This window comes from Garra rufa, chromosome 12 (assembly GCF_049309525.1).
Source record: "Garra rufa chromosome 12, GarRuf1.0, whole genome shotgun sequence".
NCBI lineage: Eukaryota > Metazoa > Chordata > Actinopteri > Cypriniformes > Cyprinidae > Garra > Garra rufa.
This window is the reverse complement of record NC_133372.1, coordinates 27133368-27153991: the sequence shown is the minus strand read 5'-3', so window position 1 is coordinate 27153991 and position 20624 is coordinate 27133368. Positions and strand designations below refer to the sequence as shown.

The 20624-nt window shown below is 33.9% G+C and overlaps 1 protein-coding gene and 1 long non-coding RNA gene across 2 annotated transcripts; one reads left to right on the top strand and one right to left on the bottom strand.

Moving 5' to 3' along the window:
• Positions 1 to 3912: 3912 nt before the first annotated feature.
• LOC141346282 (uncharacterized) lies at positions 3913 to 5120 on the bottom strand. Its single transcript, XR_012357184.1, has 2 exons — positions 4852 to 5120; positions 3913 to 4299 (listed from the first exon to the last, which is right to left on the bottom strand). It is a non-coding gene; the product is annotated as an uncharacterized lncRNA (long non-coding RNA).
• A 5444-nt stretch (positions 5121 to 10564) lies between these two features.
• Positions 10565 to 17525, top strand: LOC141346721 (adenylate kinase 4, mitochondrial-like). Its single transcript, XM_073851660.1, has 5 exons — positions 10565 to 10717; positions 12489 to 12608; positions 13333 to 13505; positions 15879 to 15997; positions 16117 to 17525. The coding sequence occupies exons 1-5, from the start codon at positions 10576 to 10578 to the stop codon at positions 16241 to 16243; spliced, it is 681 nt and encodes a 226-aa protein (XP_073707761.1). The 5' UTR covers positions 10565 to 10575; the 3' UTR covers positions 16244 to 17525.
• The last annotated feature ends 3099 nt before the right edge of the window (positions 17526 to 20624 follow it).

Here is a 20624-nt window from a genome sequence, read left to right as displayed (position 1 = left end):
TCGACTAAAAGCTTAAGACGTTTTTCATCTGAAGAAAGACAGAAATTTAGCAGAGGCTAGGAGCAAACAAATACTTAGATAAGAGGATTTTTCCAAACGAACTGAAAATATCTTTACAGACATTTACAGATTTGTAAATATCAAACTGAAAATGACACAGCTTTTCAGATGAAAAAAAAATTCTAAAACTTTTATTTTAATACAATCATCACATATTTAAATACATAATTTTCATGTATCACAACATTACAGAGACCACTTACTCACCTTGCTATATGATTCTAAAAATATTCAGATGACTCAGAGGTACAAGGGGTGGTTTAACATGGCAAGTGACAGAGGATAAATCTAATTTACTAACAGCATGGGTACATTTCTGTAATTATATAAAGCAAAATGGGCAGAATATACTTATCATTTATTTTAAAACTTCATGGTATGTGTCCAAATGGCATGAACATAATAACATTTTACATCACGCTTTGATACATATAATGATATTCAATATATTATTTAACCTTCTGGAACTGAGAAACTCAATTTCTTCCTTTGCAGAAACCATTGACTTTAAATAGATTTCTAAAAGAACATACTGTAAATGACTATTTTAATTGACATGGGCTTTCATGTAATTAAACAGATTTTGGTAGGGCAAGTTGCCCTAAAACAAATGTTAATGTATGTAGAAGGATGAGACATTCTCCAGCAATTTCTTGTGATATGTATACAAATTTGCATAAATGTAAACATATACATTTTTGTAGTCTTTGTAAAACATAGAAACTAAAGTATGTGCAAAGAAATGTCTGAATCACAAATCAGCACAATTTTATGTAAACGGAAAAAGCAGGTATTATTTTTTTTAAACATTTATTTTAATGGTTTTCAGATCATTTCATGTAATTAAACATCTTTTTTGGTAATACAAGTTGCCCTAAAACAAATGTTAATAAATGTAGAACGATGGGACATTCTCCAGCAATTTCTGCTAATATTTATACAAATTTGCATAATAAATTAGGATGTAAACGAATGTAAAACATACATTTGTGTAGTCTTTGTAAAACATAGAAACTAAAGTATGTGCAAAGTTTGATTACAAGTGTGTTTATTTGAGAAGGGCAGAAATGTTATTATACATTATATTTACTTTGATCTACATTATATATATATACAGATTGTTTCGTGTAAGTGAACATCTTTTTTTATAGTACAAATTGCCCTAAAACAAATGTTAATGCATGTAGAAGGATGTGAATTCCCATTTCTGCTAATATTTATATATATTTGCATAAATAAGTTTATACTTGTATACATTTTGTAGTCTTTGTAAAACAGAAACTAAAGTATGTGCAAAGTTTGATTCCAAGTGTTTATTTGACAAGGACAGCAACTCTATTATATAGCATTATATGTGCTTGTATATACATTATAGAATGATATTCAATATATTATTTAACCTCCTTGAACTGACAAATTCAATTTCTTTCTTTGAAGAAACCATCTGCGTTTAATGGATTTCTCAAAGAAAATACTGTAAATGCCCATTTTAATTGACATAAGCAGGTTTTTTTTTTTTACTTTTTTATAAACATTTGATTTGATTTATTTATTTTTCAGAAAAAGCAGGTATTATTTTTTTGAAACTTACATTTGATTGGCTTTCAGATTGTTTGCAAGTAAACATCTTTTTTTTGTAGTACAAGTTGCCCTAAAACAAATGTTAATGTATGTAAAAGTATGGGAATTCCCATTCCTGCTAATATTTACACACATTTGCATAATAAATAAGGATGTAAACTAATGTTGTAATAACATGTACATTTTGTCTTCGGAAAACATACAAACTAAAGTATGTGCAAAGAGATTCCAAGTGTGTTTATTTAAAAAAGGACAGCAACTTGACTGCTTTGAGATATATTATATATATATATATATATATTGATATTCAATATATTATTTAACCAAATAATTGAGAAACACAATTTCTTCCTTTGCAGAAACCAACGGATTTCAATGAATTTCTCAAAGAACATACTGTAAATGCCCATTTTAATTAACATTAGCTTTTCAGAGATTCCAAATGCTTCAGGGTTTGGCTTCATGGCTTTTAAATGTCTGACATTACAAATAAGCACAATTTTATAGAAACAGAAAAAGCAGGTATTATTTTTTTGAAACCATCATTTGATTGGTTTTCATATTGTTTCATGTAAGTAAACATTTTTTTTTTTTGTAGTACAAGTTGCCTAAAACAAATGTTAATATGTACAAGGCTTTTCCAATATTCACAAAGATTTGAATAATAAATAAAACTAATGTTGAAATAGCATATACATTTTGAAACATATTTTGAAAAGGACAACAACTCTAATATGCTTTAAGATATTTTAAATATAAAGACATTTAATATATTCCTTAACCTCCTTTGCAGAAACCATTGGCTTTTAATGGATTTCTCAAAGAACATACAGTAAATGTCTATTTTAATTGACATGGGCTTTTCAATTGTTTCAGATGTCAAATCTGAACAAATGTTTTAATTTGACTGTTTCAAGTTGCCCTTAAACAGAAGTTAATGTAGGTAGGATGGGAATTGACAAACATCAGCATAATACATAAGAATGTACATATAATGTTTTGAAAAGTCTTTGAAAAACATAGAAACTATAATACTTTCAAAGCTTGATTAAAAATGTGTTTATCTGAAAATATATTTCTGTGCCAATCTATATATACATATATATATATATATATATATATATATATATATATATATAAAGTTACAGAGCATACATAAAAGAAGACACTGTAAAAACACTGTTTCTGTAATGTTTTGTACCAAATTACTTTTGTTCTTATTCACTGTTGTTATTGTCATTATTTTGGTTTACTATTAATTATTTGTACATTGTGCATTTGTTTGGTAATAAGGTTGTTTTGAAGTGTTGCTCGATATGCTTTTGAATTGCCCCTTGGGGCTAAGAAAGTTTTTTGAATTGAATTTAATTAAATTGAATGCAAACTGAAATATTGCCTTAATTTTTTAATACTCTTCAGGAAAAACATGAGTGAAAAGTGATAATTATTTTAATGATTTTGTTTCATTTCCCAAAACATATTGTCAAAATGGTATCACTTTACAATAAGGTTCCATTTGTTAATGCTAGTTAATGTGTTAACAAACAATGAACAATACATACAGTATTTATTAATATCTGTTAATGAAAATATGGCGTTCGTCATGAGTTCATGTTAATTCATGGTGCATTAACTAATGTTAACAAGCACTTAAAAAATAATGCACTAGTAAATGTAAAAATTAACATGAACTAAGATTAGAAAGTTCATGTTAACTAAACTAGCTAATTAATGTTAACTAATGAACCTTACTGTAAAGTGTTTCCATCGTAATGTCAAAAACTTTTTGCTAGATCTGATGACAAGCTATTATAATGTGCATATTTCATACATAAAATTATAAGGCAACCAACAGTGTGACACAGTTTATTATTACAACAGGATTCATCACAGATTTCTCGGTATTTAACTGAATTGTTTGTTGCTTGTTTTATTTATTTACCTCTTTCTCACCTGTAAAATAAATCTTTTTGTGAGGCCAGATGTCAAGATGGCAGCCATCCTTCAGTTATCACAGTACTGTACCTTTAAGATGGACAGCATCAGCACTGTGATAACTGAACCAGGGCAGCCTGTCAAATCAAGCAGAGCCAGGGCAGTAGTTCTTCACACATCTTCTTGTCCATGTTCTTTCAGGGATAACACTTTATATCAATATAATATCACTTTAAATATCAAAATGTGATGTGTTCAAGACAAAACAATTCATGTGTAGCATAGTGTTAATAAACCCGATTTTCCATCTGCATTTTATAAGCATGAATGAGTAGATGCAATCATTAAAGAATTTTATTATATTATTTGGAATTTTTAATACCATGATTTGGCTTTTTCACACTGCATCAGATGTCAACTCCCTATCTGACAGCAAGAGATTCAATACCTTCGTTTTGAGCTTTAATTATTTATACACACCACCCCTCTGACGACAGACTTGTTATGGTAACTCTGACTCCACCTTCTATACTTTACTCTCGTATTTTGGCATGCGTTTGGCTCCTCCCACATCGCCTCGCAGACTCCGCCCACAACATCCCCGCCCTCCGTGCGAATCTCTTCTTGTAAACAACTCCATCAGCGCGTCGTGTTTGCTATCTCAGGACAGTGGAAACGCCTGCCAAATAATGACAAAACATCTGCGTAACATTCCTCTAGCGGCTGTTTCGGGGAAAAAAGGAAAGAAAAACATTTCAGTGGGTTAAAACGGGAACATATTCGCTGTTGTAGTCTGTTGCGACTTCGCACAGAAAAATGTTTGTGTTTGATAAAAGTGCAGATTTAAATAAAGTAATTGATGTTAGGAACATTCGAGCAATATAAATGATAAACTAAACATGATTACAAAACGTGTTTGAGCAAAAAGCCTGTTAGAACGCCATGAGGTCAGTACAGTCTACAATCAATTATACATAAGTTATTAGACGAAACGGCATTACATGATTACTTGCTATATAATATCACAAGAGGTATTGTAAATAATCTGCGTGTATATCGGTTGTTTTACTTGCTATGTCGTTTCGTTTAATTGCCTGATATCTTGTGAGTCGTCTTATTGTACTGTATTGATGCGCGCTAACGCCCAACAGCGCGCGCACACACCCCTCTCATGGCAAAAACAAACATCACATACTTCTAACGTGAAAACATTAACATAATATCACCCTCACAGTTAGACATATGTACTATTCTACCGACTGCAAAAGTACTTACCTGCATTTCCAACGCTGAACTCCCTTGTTTACGTGAATATTTTTAATGACGCAGCAAGCCTTACAGCGAACAACGTGATTGTCGCCATTTTTTGTTGTTATTGAAATCTTCAAGCCATGTGACAATAAAATAACACGCTTCCGGGTCCTGACGCTCAAAGTTCACCACTTTCTTTGGTGCAGAATGACTCCTGTCATATAGAAGGTTTAAAGAGTCGACTGATTTTGACATGGCATACCCGAAGTGAACTGCGTTTAATATCTCTTATGTTCTGACGCCACCGTAAGGCACCTCGGAAATAAATGTTTGACATGGGGATTAGAGCTGTTCTGTGGTTCTTTTAACCTTTTTGTCTCCAAGGCCACCTATGTAAAATATTTCCTGTGAGATCTTTGATGTAACGATGAGAAAACTGCTTGTTTTTAAACTTTTTATTGACAGAAACAATAGATAAAAAATAATTAACTGATTGGTTTTCCCAGAAGTCAGAATTGTATTTTATGTTATTCAATAAAACAACTGTTGTTGAGGGGATAGATTAAAATATTAAATATGTCAGTTTTGTGTGTGTGTGTGTGTGTGTGTGTGTGTGTGTGTGTGTGTGTGTGTGTGTGTGTTTTAATAAAAAATTGCAATTTTAATACAGGTATGATTTTATGATTTGCACCCCATTTGAAAAAAATTGTTCTATGGTCTGATATCAATGCTGTGGCCCATTTTTACGTAAAAAATGACGGAAACAATGTGGCATCTGTAGATTTTTTTCATCCACATAACAGTCAACAAATGTATCATGTCACAAATCAGACAGGGGGCAATATCACACCAGTTTTACCCATGTGTTTACAGTTTTGTTGTATGTGGAGAGGATAACCGTAGTTGTATCTCAAATGATATAATGCACAATATGCACTTATACTATGCACTGTATTATACTATCTAGTGTATGAAGCGTATATGGTTACTTAATAAAACATTGGAGATATGATAAATTTAGGAAACCTGCAACAGTTAAGTTTCACCTTATTCAGTTAAATAACTGCATCATTCGGGCATTTAAAATGCATTTTGTTTTGGAATAGCACAGAATTGTGCACAAGTATGCAAATTGGAACGCACTTAAGGTTTTATTTTCTTCTGGAAAGATCCTCTTGCAAAATAATATCACGTGTGCCTCTGACTCTGAATATGGCAAGCCGTTATAGCCTAAAATAATCCCAGTTTTACTTGTCATAATTTTTTACTGCATTTTTACTAGTAACAATTTAATTAGACAGTGCTACAATTACATTCTACTAACAATGATAATTACAGAGCTCTATAATTCAATTATTACTAGTAACAATTCCAATTAGAGAGCTCTACAAATCAGTTTTTACCAGTCATACGTCTATTAATGTCCATTCATTTTTATTTACAGAGTTCTGTAACTATTTTTTTTTTCTATTTTTACTAGTTACAGAGCTCTCCAATTCAATTCGTACTAGTAACAATTGACCCTTCGCAAACAGCTTGATTGACAGGCGAAATGACCAATTATAACATTTTGTCTGAAAAACGAAATCAGACAGGAGAGTAGATTAACTTTGGTGGACTTAAGCTTGAAAAATTGTGAGTTTTCTGCATACTTTCTGATGAGCATTTATGTTCATTTCAAGTAAGTAAGAAATTGGTTTATGTGTCGATTGATCTAATGAGGCAATACAGTGAAATTTCAAGACACATTAAAGAGCCACAAAATGGTATTTATTGTTAAAAAAATGTTTTAGTAAAAATGCTATTACAGAACTCAGTAATACCCTGGGTATTAAGACTTGTTTGGCATAATTTAATAAATGATGTCTCTTACTGAAATATGTAGTAGAAAACCTATGAAAGATTTACATTATTTTAAAAATCCACATCATTTTATACATAATTTGGACTAGAGGCAGGGCCGCTGCTGGCCAAATGGGTGCCCTAAGCAGAAATTTACTTTTGTGCCCCCTCCCCCAAATATTACGGAAGTTATTTTTGGTCAAAAAGGTAAATAAAAAAGCGAAATAGCAAGAGCAAGAGTTTTATCAACAAAAAAGAGTTACCTCCAATGGCTATGATTTTATACAGTTGTCTGATTCATTTAATAATCTCAGAATCATACAAAAGGAAATTAAGCAGTTTTACTATGATAAAAACCATGGTTATCTGCCTTTTTATCTATCTTTCTATCATGTCCATGCTTGTAAATTGTGTTTTATAGAATATATAATATTTGTATTTGTCTGTATTTTTTAAATATATTTTTATTCTGTGTTTTTACACTGTACATGTGGCAGTTTTGACAATAAAGCAGACTTTGACAATAAAGCAGACAAGGGTTATGATGTCCACATATTTTTGTTGAGGAAATGATAGGAAAGATTATGTGGACATTTTAATTAAATGTTTGGTCAATATTAAACAAGGAATTCGATCATCATGTAAGTGTAACAACTGCATTTACAAGGCCTTTGGTGCCCTTTTCAGGCATTTCTATTAAAATTGTAATGTAAACTGTTAATTTTGTATTAGATTATGTATTTTAACACTGTTATTTAATGACACCATATGGTCATTATTAATCAATAATCATAATTGCCTCTGTGTTTTAATATAATGCATTTTAAGTCATTTTGTTTACTTAGATCTGCTTGTATTCATATTAAGAAAGTTGACTTAGTCGTGAAATTATTACCGACATTAAAACACCATTAACGTCGACAGAATAAAATAAAGTTTCACAGGATTATGAACGTACCTAAGTGATGCACGGGCTTCATCTTGGCCTTTTTTTTTCTTTCGTTTCTCGGCGCCGGACTGTTGATGTCTCTTTCCAGGACCAGGCATATTGTTCATCAATTATTATCATCATTTTTGGCCAAATATGCAGCCGTAAACAGAGTTAAAGGCGCGTCGCTGCGTGTCATCACGTGTGCTTACTAGCCTACTCTGTGTTCACAGAAAATGCAATATATACGTTTTTTTTTTTTGTTTTTTTTTTGTATATGTATATTATTAATATTAATTTATTATTATAATAGGCTATATAAAAACTAAAATAAATAATAATAAAAATAATAAAATAATACAAATATTTTTTTTGAGCAGCTGGGATGGTGCCCCCCCTGGGAGTTGGTGCCCTACGCAGACTGCGTACTCTGCGTATAGGGAGCGGCGGTACTGACTAGAGGGCACCAATATTTTGATTACATAGAACGGTTGTACTCTGTGTGGCACGAATGATTTACATGTTAAGGCAACGCAAAGACGCAATCGACCTCCCTGCAGCGCAAATGCCACGATTTGCATGAATGCCATGGCGCGAACTGAGCCTTTCAGGCGTTTGACGCGCATAAGCCGTGATTTGTTAAAAATAATAAGTTAAAAAATCTGAACTGTGGCGAAAATCCGCACCTTGTTAACCAATCAGGAGCTTGCTTTAGTAGTGATGGAGGCAGAAATCTGAAACAATGGATGACAAAAAATTATCATCGCTGACATCATTTATGTTATATTAAACTATACAAGTCTTAATATTTAGGGTGCCCTTTAAAGATATGTTTGATTTCAGAGCCCTGTAATGAAATTAAAGAGCTCTCTAATTGTAACTGTAACTAGTAAAAATATTGATTTAGAGAGCTCTCTTGCCATTAGTTAGCCTGGGTTTCCCCATGCTGGAAACCATGGACCAAATTTTCACCTCAGATAGGGAACCAATCACAGAACGGGGAGGGAGCAGCAAGACGATGACGCCTTCTATGCAACTCACCGAAGCAGTTTGTTTATAAATATAGATCCAGCATGGCAGCAGACGCGAAGTTATCTTTCGATGCAGCCTTAGATAGTTACACACAAGGCCTTTCTCAATACCAAGTACGCAAAGTTCGGACTTGCGTCCTTCGTAGTTCGGACTTGGAAGTTTGACTTGGGAGTACGAACTCCCGAGGACGTGAGGATTCAAGTTCTGCAATTCTGCAAATGGAACAGCAGTGTACTTGATAACGTCAGTCAGCTCGCCTTTTCTACTCCGGTTATCTTCACTGCTTCATTGTATGTATTTACAATAAGACGAAATATGAGATCAACCACCTCTGCCTCTTTTCGTTTTCATTTAAACATATTAATAGCTGCAAAATCGTAGTTCAGGGAATGTACAACATTACAGTGAAACGAAATATTTTATATCAAACAGCATTGCCTCTTTTCCATTTAATTTAATGTTAAACATATTAATAGCGACAAAAAAGTGGTTCATGCAACGCGTTACAAAACAATAATTACAATAAAAGGAAGTGATATCAAACACCACTGCCTCTTTGTTTTCTTCAAAATATAAACCACAACTCTCTTTTCGTACTCATTTTGAAAATAATAAACATATTAATGTGATTTAAGCTATATTTGCACTGTGTATAATACATCTTTACTCTATGTATAATAAAATGAAACATGACGAGCACAACTCTGCCTTTTTTGTTAAATGCCAGTTTTAATGAACAATATTAGCCACTATAAAAGTGTAAGTATAAAGTATAAGAGACTTATGTAATAGGAAATAAAGACAAAAGCAGACAATTCGGTCAAATGCATGCTAAAAAGTCAGCGTTGAATTACGATTGATAAATAATTAATGAAGCATAACTTTGTCCTCAGTCAAAACTCTTTGTCTTCTTCCTTGTCGAATTTCTGTCGCTCTACGTACGTCGTCCGGTATAATTGAAACGATTGGCTATGAGCTACGCACAGGCGCATTCGATAAACATTCGTAGCGCCCAATAAACGGCTCTGGGCATTCGTAAATAATTTCTCAAATACGAGAAAAAGAACGTGGTTTGGCGTTAGCCAGGCTAGCCATTAGTAGCATACTATTAGGAATTTAATTATAGACTAGTACGACTAGTAACACTGGGAATATTTTAAGCTAAAATGGCTTGCCATAATGCTAGGAAGCTGAAAGTTGGATATATTTCAGCAAACCTGTTTTTTTTTTTACTTGCGGTAAATAAACAAACAATTACAATCCGAAACGTTCGCCTGAGATAATCATAGCAACATTAACCGCTCCAATCTCTTGGCATAATAGTAGCTGTCATTATTTATCACTTAACTGTAAACTTATAGGCTATACAGTATACATATATCCCAAAACATTTAGCTTACAAATCGATCAGTGTTCAAGATTTTTTATGTAGTGCGTTGCAACTAAATGCTACAACGACCCGATTGCTATGCGGTACAGTGCATATTTTACAGTGCGATGCTGTACCAGAGGCGTTTCAAATAGGGCGTTTATGTTTCTCCTCCATTCATTTGCAGAGAGGAGACGGCTCAAGTCTACATAAAGAGCAGTAGGCGGTGCATCAGCGAAAGACTCTCAATTGTAATGCACGGTGACAACGGTCTGTTTTCACCGTGGAAATAACAGTTTATTAGTACAGTACGTTACTCTGTTGGGTGGGTAAGTTTGTTTGTTGTTTTTGAGCTATAACTTTTAAAGTGGCTTTTTTGTATGAATCTGTGGTTTTCGATGTTGCAGGTCTCCACCCCTCATTTTGCACGGAAGATTTGCTTTGACAAACTGTAATCTCTGAATTGTAATGCAAACGCGCACTGCATCGCAAACTACATTAAATAAGTGCATGAGTTGCATAATTTCACACGTAATTTTGGACTTGTTTGTTGTAAACAGGGCAGCTCAGTGAGGAAATGGCCAAGTTATTCCGGGCTGTTATCATGGGTCCACCAGGCTCGGGGAAGGGGACCATATCGGAGAGGATCGCGCACAATTTCGGCCTTAAACATTTGTCCAGTGGCGACTTTGTTCGAGAAAACATCGCTGCGAAAACTGGTGCGTGCTTTTCTAAAATATCCAAACTTTAGGTTTTTCCTGGAGGCTGGTTTTCTCTGGAAACCCTGTCGATGCCAACAAATGCTAGGTAGGCATCTCGCTAGGTTTTGAGACACGCAGCCACTGTAAAACAGAAGTGATTGATCATATGAAGGGGCGTAACCACCACGGTTGAGGTTTATGTATTAAGATTACTGAGTAATCGATTGTTTAACGCCAACATTTGGTCCTCCTAAAGTGGTTAGTACACCCTCGGGCGTCATTTTGTTTGAGTTCATGTGAGGTAAATGCCTTAAAAAGTTGCCATGCTGGCAAGATGCCACTCCACATTTCAGATTTATTGCACTGTTGCCGTGCCTACATCTCCTATTAAGACTTCAGCTGGCAGTCATACGTATGAAAGACCCCTGTCAATTTTCATACTAATTAACATATTGTATGCTAATTAACACTTTAGTTAGAGTAGACTTTTTATTTAGCTCAGTAAAGTTAGACTGGCTGGTGGATCCTTTTAATAAGCATTAGGTTTAAAATAATTTAACATTTCTTTAGCCATTTATACTATATATGCGACCCTGGAACACAAAAAGGGTAATTTTTTGAAATTGGGATTTATAAATTAACTGAAAGCTTATTAAATAAGCTTTCCGTTGATGTATGGTTAGTTTGGATATGCTAATATTCGGCCAAGATACAGCTATTTAAATATCTGAAATCTGAGGGTGCATAAAAGCGTTTAAAGTTGTCCAAATGAAGTTCTTAGCAATGCATATTACTAATCAAAAATAAAGTTTTGATATATTAACAGTAGAAAGTTAACAAAATGTCTTCATGCAACATGATCTGTACCTAATATCCTAATGATTTTTGGCATAAAAGAAAAATAGATAGTTTTGACCCTTACAATGTATTTTTGGCTATTGCTACAAATATACCTGTGCTACTTAAGACTGGTCCAGGGTCACATATTTAAGACATTAGACTTTGAAGCTGATTAAGCTACCAAAGAAATACACTAAAAATACACAATAGTTGTTCCAAGCCATCCATGTTTAGTTTTTAGTTGTAAAATGTTTTAATTTGCCCAGTGGCATTAGGACTTTTTATCATTATTTTGCTATTTTTATGATTGTAGATAAAATTCTAAATTAAATATTGGGAATCAGTATCTCAAGAATCTCAGGTGACTGCTCTAATCTATTATATGATTAACTCTTTAGTAGCTGGTTAAAAATCATATGATTAATAATTGATCTATCTCAGTTAAAGTTTATGTGTGCAAGGGTCAGTTTTTTAAATTTAGATATATACATCAACCGAAAGCTGAAAAATAAGCTTTCCATGGATGTGTGGTTTGTTAGGATAGGACAATATTTGGCTGAGATACAATTATTTGAAAATCTGAGGGTGCAGAAAACAAATCTGAATATTGAGAAAACCCAAATAAAGTTCTTAGCAATGCATATTACTAATCCAATAGTAAGCTTTGATATACTTACCATAGGAAATTTACAAAACATCTTCATGGAATATTTTGACTTAATATCCTAATGATTTTTGGCATAAAATAATATATATTTTTTTTTTTGACCCATATTGTTGGCTATTGCTACAAATATCACATATCCAGGGTCACATAAATAAAAGAATGTTAGTTGCTTTTACTCTTAGAGAAACATTATAGAAAACAGCTTATTAAATATATGTGTAAAACCATAAGTATAATGATTACTATGAAAGATAAGTGTTCCATTCAGTGTCTTTTTTGCAGAGGCTGGTGTTCAAGCTAAGACGTATATAAAAAAAGGATTGCTGGTACCAGACCATGTCATGACACGTCTTTTGCTGCCCAGATTGGAGGAGATGACCAAATACAGCTGGTTGTTAGATGGTATGTTGATAAAGCCCATTTAATACTTAATCCTTTTGTTATATTATTTTAAATTTGTTTTGGACTAAATTAAATGTCTTGAGGGGAAGTTAAACTTTCATTTCTTCATTTGTCAGAAACTCAAAACAATCTGTAGCGTTAGCAGTTTTAGGAAGTAAGCTAAGAGCATTGAAAATATGTTGCCTTTTCTTTTCTATTTTCATTTAATCAATTGATCACTGATTTGTGAGACCAGACAGACAAGCTGTAACAGCTGCTAGCTTAGAAAGTCAAAGTCTGTAGCTCCCAATATAGAATGATAGGATATCAAACATTGACTCAAAAGATGTGCAGCGTGACTTACAAAACAGGATGCACACATTAAAGCTGAAACTGCAAAAGCTAATCCTAAAGCTTATTATTAAAGTAGACTAACAAAAAAGTAACAGAAATAATGAAAGCAGGTCCCCTGCTAGCATTTCTATAATGATACAAAGCACCGTAATACCCCGCACCAGATAAGGATGTGGTATTGCAAAACTTGACGTTTAGGCATACTTTAGTTATGAAAATGTTGCAACGAAAGAGACATTTCCAAATAGTATTTATTTATAACCTTCAGCTGATAGCGTACAATGTAATAATCAAATAAGATAAGATAAGAGGAAATGTAATGTGACTCATGTGAATAATCCTTGCACATGTATTCAAGTATTAGAAGTCATTTTGTGCACTTACATTTCAGGTTTCCCTCGAACACTTGCTCAAGCTGAAGCACTAAACAGTGCCTGTGATCTGGATGTAGCCATTAACCTCAACATCCCCCTGGAAACACTGAAGGAAAGGCTGCGACATCGATGGATACATCCACCCAGTGGAAGAGTGTACAATATGTGCTTTAATCCTCCTCGTGTCCAGGTGAACATTTCAGTCTTTTAGCTAACAGGGAACATTCTCAGAACTCTGGGTAATGTTCTACAAAGGTTCTCTCAAAGTTACAAAACGTCTTTAATAATGTTCTTAAAATGTTGGCACAAAAATGTTATTTTTACATTCTCCATGTAACTTTTTTTTTATATGAAATGTTTTACGTTTGGAGGTTTAAGGTTTTTTCTGTTTCAGAATGTTCAGAGACCTTTCATAAGTAACATTACCATAATGTTTGCAGAATGATAAAATTGAACGTTCCCTTAATGTTCATGTTTTTAAAAACATTTTGAAAATTTAGAAAAAACATTAGCAAACAATCTTAGAACATATTTTTGGTAACTGGGTATGTAGTAACATTTAAATAGTTAAAAGTTAGAAGGTTATAAGGGAATAATGAATGTGAAAACAAATCTCCATTGACTTCTATCATTGTTTCTCTAAAGGAAACCATACTATTTAAACTTATACTACTCAGTTGTACTCCTGATTTCTAAAGAGCAAGCATTTCTATGCACTGGAATGATTTGGACAGCAGGGCAGCATCAGAAATATGCTGGTAACCTGCAGCTGTTATCTTAAAGGGGTCATCGGATGCCCAGATCATCTTTAGGGTCTTAATGAAAAGTCTATAAGATACTTTGGTTAAAAATTCTCAATAGTAGTGTAAAAAAAAACACCCTTTTACCTTGTCAAAATCAACTCTGCAAAAAATCGCCTATATGAACTCGCCTGTCACACTCACGTCACATGTGGCTGTGTTTTATTTTTAAGGCAATGTTTTAAAATAATTGTGTTCTTGTATGAATTATTATAGTTTTTACAGTAGACTATTATTTCTTGCCATTTATTAAAACTCTGGTAACGGTATCGAATTTGGATCGGTCATGCATCACCGATATCCGATCCATTCAAAAAGCTTGGATCGACGTCGATACCGATCCAGAGTATCGGATCGATGCAACTCTAATAATAAGGTGACCCTCACAAATGTAAAAAATGCCACTGGAGGCAAATATTGCCCCTTAATGGAAAAGTTAATTTCTGAGCCTGATCTGGATAACTCCCTGGGCACTGTACCTACCACTAAACTAGGCAGTGGATTAAGACACAAATGTGTGAATTGTATGTTCACACTGAGTAACACAGTGAGACTGAAACATATTCTTCAAATAGAAACCACTAATGTTCCACTATGCTTCTGCGTAGTAGAATTTAAATTTTCCATTTTAAACAACAATACCCTTATAAAATTCATCCACCTTCTTGCAGAGTTAATGCTGCGTTCCAGGCAGGTTTTTAAGCTCGTAAATCACGACTTCAAAACAAGACTTACGACTTTGTAGCATTCCAGGCAAGTCATGAGCGCATTAATTATTATTACATTATTATTCATTTGTTTGCAACGTTATATTGTCCCAAAGTCTATTTTTTCACTGTGTACCACTTGCATAAACACCGCACTCGTAGGTGCTGACATAGTGGTTTCGCAGGCTATGTCACGTCAGAACTCGGAACTGGGAGTACATCGATCTAGTACGAGTTCACGAGTGGGAAATCACGGGTTTGACTGCCGTTCGGGTGCACTTTCACGGGTAGAAGCTTGGAAAAACACGAGTAACGGGTTGCCTGGAACGCGCCATTAGTTCCAGTGTTAAAGACCCCCTCTGAACCAGCTAATAAAGGTCATTGAAATTGCTTCAAAATTACAACCAGGTGTTAGAAACAAGTTTGGACCTAAACTCTGGCACTCTAGGAGTAGGACTTGGTACACCCCTGTTGTACATGGTTTATTTCACAAAAACTTGAACGTTTTCTTGCTGAATTACACTGCTAGCTGTGTCATCTCTTTTATTAGCACTTAATAATAGTTGATGCAAAAATGAAAATGTGCTCACCCTCACACTATCCAAAGTGTAGATGACTTCATTGGAAAAGATTTTGAGAAATTGCATCAGCATGCTCAGGAATGGATTCTCTGCAGTGAATGGGTTGCACTGTAATGAGAGTTCAAACAGCTGATAAAACATCATAATAATTCACAAGTAATCCGCTGTATGTTTGTAATAAACAAATACATCACGTTTTCAGGGCTAATATTCAAATTTCAAAATCTTTCGTCGAAGTTGTCCTCAAAACAGGAAAGGACAACTTTGAACTTTTTCTGATCCACTTCAAATGTTGACTACTGTATGAGTCCTCTATCCATAATATTGCACAAGTTAGAACAGCCCCAAACAGTTCTGAACAAATATGTTGGTGGATGAGAGGATGACGGGGATAAACGTTTTCAATGGAAGAAGCATTACAATGGATTATGTATAATCTTTCTAACAGTTTTACTAATTTCTGGTGTGTTTACAGGGGATAGATGACATCACAGGAGAGCCATTGATTCAACAGGAGGATGACAGACCAGAAGCCCTAGTGGCCAGACTGAGACACTACAAAGATGTTGCCAAACCTGTCACAGACTTTTATAAGTAAGCTCATAACACATTCATAGGATTTACCTCACATTTTAAATTGCAAACTAAATCCCACCCAGTGTGCTTATAATTATACTTCTATTAAAGCAATGCAATTCTGTGTATCTTTGAAGGGCTAAAGGCATCCTGTACACATTCTCGGACACAGAGACAGATCGGATCTGGCCGAACATCAGCACACTTCTCAGCACAAAGATCCCCGCCATCCAAACAGATGCTCGGTGTGCTTCAACTCACTGAGAAAATCCTCTTTCAGTCTTATATCAAAGATAACGATGTGGATTCATCTCAGAGGAATTACTGGTCGACCACATTTGGTTTCCAAAGATTCCATGCTAGTCTTTATCATTTATCATCTTTATCAAGATTTATCATTGTAACTCATCCATTGGTAGTATAGTATTGTTTTCATAGTGCTAGTTTGGTTGTTTCAGTTCCTGAAAAGATTTCATACATTTAAAAGACATTTAGCATTGGCTGGAATCTGGAAATCAGTCAAGGTAAAATTCAACTTATATCTTACAAGTACAATAGTTGTACAAGAGTGTTAATGGTTCCTAGAATTCAACTCAAGAGTGTACAAATTTACGGCAGATGTGATTAAATCGCATATGAATAATGAAGGGTAGACGACTGTAACCTTGTAAGTAAATAAGACACTGAACCGTTTAAGCATTCCAGTGAGATTTAATTATTTCTGAAGGGGCTTTACTTTATATCATGTTTGTCTGTGATGTTTGCTTTTTTATATATTTCATAGTAGTGTTATCATGCTACTATACACCATAACAATGCTTTAAATATTGTGTGTGTTTTACAAGCTCTATAATCCAAATATGCCACATATGCCTTGGAGAAGAACAATTTCTTGATCTGATGAAATGGCTTTTGTGAACACCAGGCCTTATTCTTTGAAATACATTGATACAGTGTTTAACTGTGTTAAAAATCAATGCAATGTGAGTAATGGCAATATATAAGTACAATGTGATAAAATAATCATATACAATATTAGATATGCTTTGTGCTTCAAACACGGCCTTCTTTTGTAAATATTGCTCAGCATTGCATTTTAGGAGCCATATCTGAAAGAACCATTGATAGAAAAGAATCTAATAAGGTTACAAGGCTATGTATTGTACCCATTTAATAACTGACTGTGTTCAGCCAGAACAACAGTGACTTTTTTATATAGAAGATTAAAGCACAGATCTATCAAAACCACAGATTAAATTGCAATTAGATTACATGTTTTGTCCCCAAAACATAGAAGCTAAAGGTGTGTTAGGCACACATGACTATAGATATCAACCTAGTTTTATTTCTCTGTTTCTTTTATTCTTTCTTGCTTCGCTTTCTCTCTTCCATGTTCTGTTTTAGTTTGTCTGTCTTACATACCAGACAATAAGGAATAGAAAAAACACTCAAAATATATTCACACCTTCTTGTTGTGCAATACAAGAATTTACATGTTTGAGCTTTCCTTGTTTCCCCAAAGAAAATAAACTTATTTTCTCAGAAATGTTGAGTGTATTCTTGTGATTCGAAACTCTACAAGTGGCAAAATACAAAAACGTCTTCTCAACACATTAAAAACTTCATACATATAATGATAAGCAGTGTTACTTTTAAAAGTAATGCATTACAAAATCAAGCTACTCTCTAAAAAAGTAACTAATTACATAACTTAGTTACTTTTTATGGAAAGTAATGTTACTTATCGTTACTTTTGCATTATTTTTAAAATCTGTGCAGGGCTTGCTTGTTTGTTTTTAATATAAAAAGTTATATTTTTGGCAAATGTAAAAACCTGTTCACACCAAAAGCCTCAGGCTTAGAGAAAAGTAGATCGCAGAAGAAAAAATACAAGACAGCTTTTAATCAATAAATGGGGGGAAAAGTAGCTGGAGTTAGTAACTCCAGTTACTTTTCCTCCCCATTTATTGATTGAAAGCTCTCCTGCCCCCATATTAAGAGAAATCATAAGTAAGATATTAAGTAATATCTATCAAGTAACATCTGTCAAGCAAGATATTTTCTTGTCAACTAAAAAGTAATGCGTTACTTTACTAGTTACTTGGAAAAACTAATATTGCGTTACTTGTAATGCATTACCCCAAACACTAATAAAGCCACTAAAGTCAACATTTACTCAACAAGCTAATTGATAATAGCACAAATCTTCTATAAAGAAATATAGACCTATATATACAGCTACATTTTTAGAAGTAGTATAGCTTTCTGCGGGATAAAGCGTCTTACGTAAAAGCGACGTGGCATCTGACCAGCTGTTTAGGCTGCCTATGGTTGTTGTACTCAGTGGGTGGAAAGCTGTGGCCGAGGCCCGAGGGGCTGCTCGTTTATATCTAATACCGTTTACAAATCCTACTACGGCGAAGGCTTGCCTTATTAATATTGATAAGGCAAAATAACAGACGCTCCCAAAGCGGTTGGACGTTCCAGGAAGTTTACAGTGCAACGTCACTATCATCTAATTAATATTCATGAGCTCAGTCTCAGCCATAGTACCAGATACCATCTGCGTCTGTGGTCTGGCATCACGGAAGTCCCGAAACGTAATAAAACAAGGAGCTTTTTGCTAAGCGGTGTCACAGTTCGACACACAGATAAAATTATAATCAACCTTCGTATAAAAACAAAACAAAACAAAAAAACTCAAGTATGACAGTTTAATAGCCTGTCACTTAAAATAATACCACGCACGCACAACAAATCAGCGATAGATTCGATTCCAATTCAAAAATCCGTTCCGTGCTTTCCTAAATATGAACGGTTCTGTGCATGTTTTGTACAGTTGGAATAATTAAACATTAAAACACGATATATGAAATCAATAAATAAATAAATATGTTTACAAAACTAGCTCAAATTGACGGTCGGCTGTGGATTTGGCTTGAGGGCTTTGATTCGATGATGCTGAAGTAGTTCTACATCCCTGCTTCAAGTATCAGTTCGTGCGCTTATTCAAAACGCAGCACGATTCGCTGGGACAAGCGCCAATCTGACCTTTGACAGCTAGCGAATGACAAATGAAAGGTCAGCGTTTCTGACATCAGCTGGGGCATCGGAGAATGAGAGACAGTGCATCGAAAGGTAGGAGGAAAATGCTGTTTATAAACCACTGAATGTGTTTATTTTTAGTAGCTGCAGTCATTCAGCACTGAATGAGACACCGTCGATGTTACATAGTGAATTGTTATTAATATATAGCTAAACCGTCGTGCTTGTCGTGATGTCATAATGAAGGTTGGATTTTCATCCTTATCTGCATAGCAAAAGAAATACTACGTTATATGTAGGGGTTTGCTCGCTGTGGTCTTCATCATGTAAACATCGCTGCAGCATAATATCGCATTCGGACATTTTTAATATGACGACAGGCCGGTTTTATGAAGGAATAACCTACATGAGTCACGACATGCAAAGCAGATCAGCTGATCGGACGCGTTTCGAGACTGATGCATAGTAGGTGATGGTTTAGTAATCATCATCGCTTACTATCAGCTGTTTTTTATTTTGATGAACCGAGATTTCGACATGGCCTTGCTAGAAAATCCAGTTTTATGATTTTAGATGATTTGCAGCATGGTAGATGGTTTATAGCTCGTTTAATATTGGGATATTAGCAGGTGCAAACTGACATTTGGTCCCAAAAAAAAAAAAAAAAAAAAAAAACAGCTTAAGATGTTTTGCTCTTTATTTGTTATGATTTATGTATTTATTATTTACGTATGTATGTAAATATGTATGTAGCTGGGTAGCTTAGCTTTTCCAAGATTCTACATGAAGCAGATGCACCATGTAACAGCTGAGGCCAGCTAATGATCATCTATATGCTCTAAAACACAATATATTGAATATATATTAATATACCAGCCAGTTTTACTTTTTTTAAGAAGTCTCTTCTGCTTACCAAGCCTGTATTTATCTGATCCAAAGTACAGCAAAACGGTCAATTTTTTTTACTATTTAAAATGACTGTTTTCTATTTGTATATATTATAAAATGTTATTGTTCCTGTGATTTCGAAGCATCATTACTCCAGTCACATGACCCTTCAGCAATCATTCTAAAATCAATTCAAAAACATTTATTATCATGTTGAAAATAGCTGAGTACATTTTTAAGGTTTCTTTGATGAATAGAAAGTTCAGAAGAACAGCATTTATATGAAATAGAAATCGCATTATAAAACATTATACTGACTTCAAGCTTTTGAGTGGTATACTGTTACAAAAGCTTTTTATTTCAGATAAATGCTGATCTTTCTATTCATCTAAGAATCCTGAAAAAAATGTACTCCGTTGTTTTAAATATTGATAATAATAATAATAATTAAAAAAAAAATGTTTCTTGAACAGCATATTAGAATGATGTTTGAAGGATCATGTAACACTGAAGACTGATGAACACTAATGATGCTGGAAATGTAGCTTTGATCACAGGAATAGATTACATTTTAAAATATATTTAAATAGAAAGCAGGTATTTTAAATAGTAAACAATATTTCACAATATTACTGTTTTTGCTGTATTTTGGACCAAATAAATGCAGGCTTGGTGAGCAGAAGAGACTTTTTTAAACATTAAAAATCTTGGC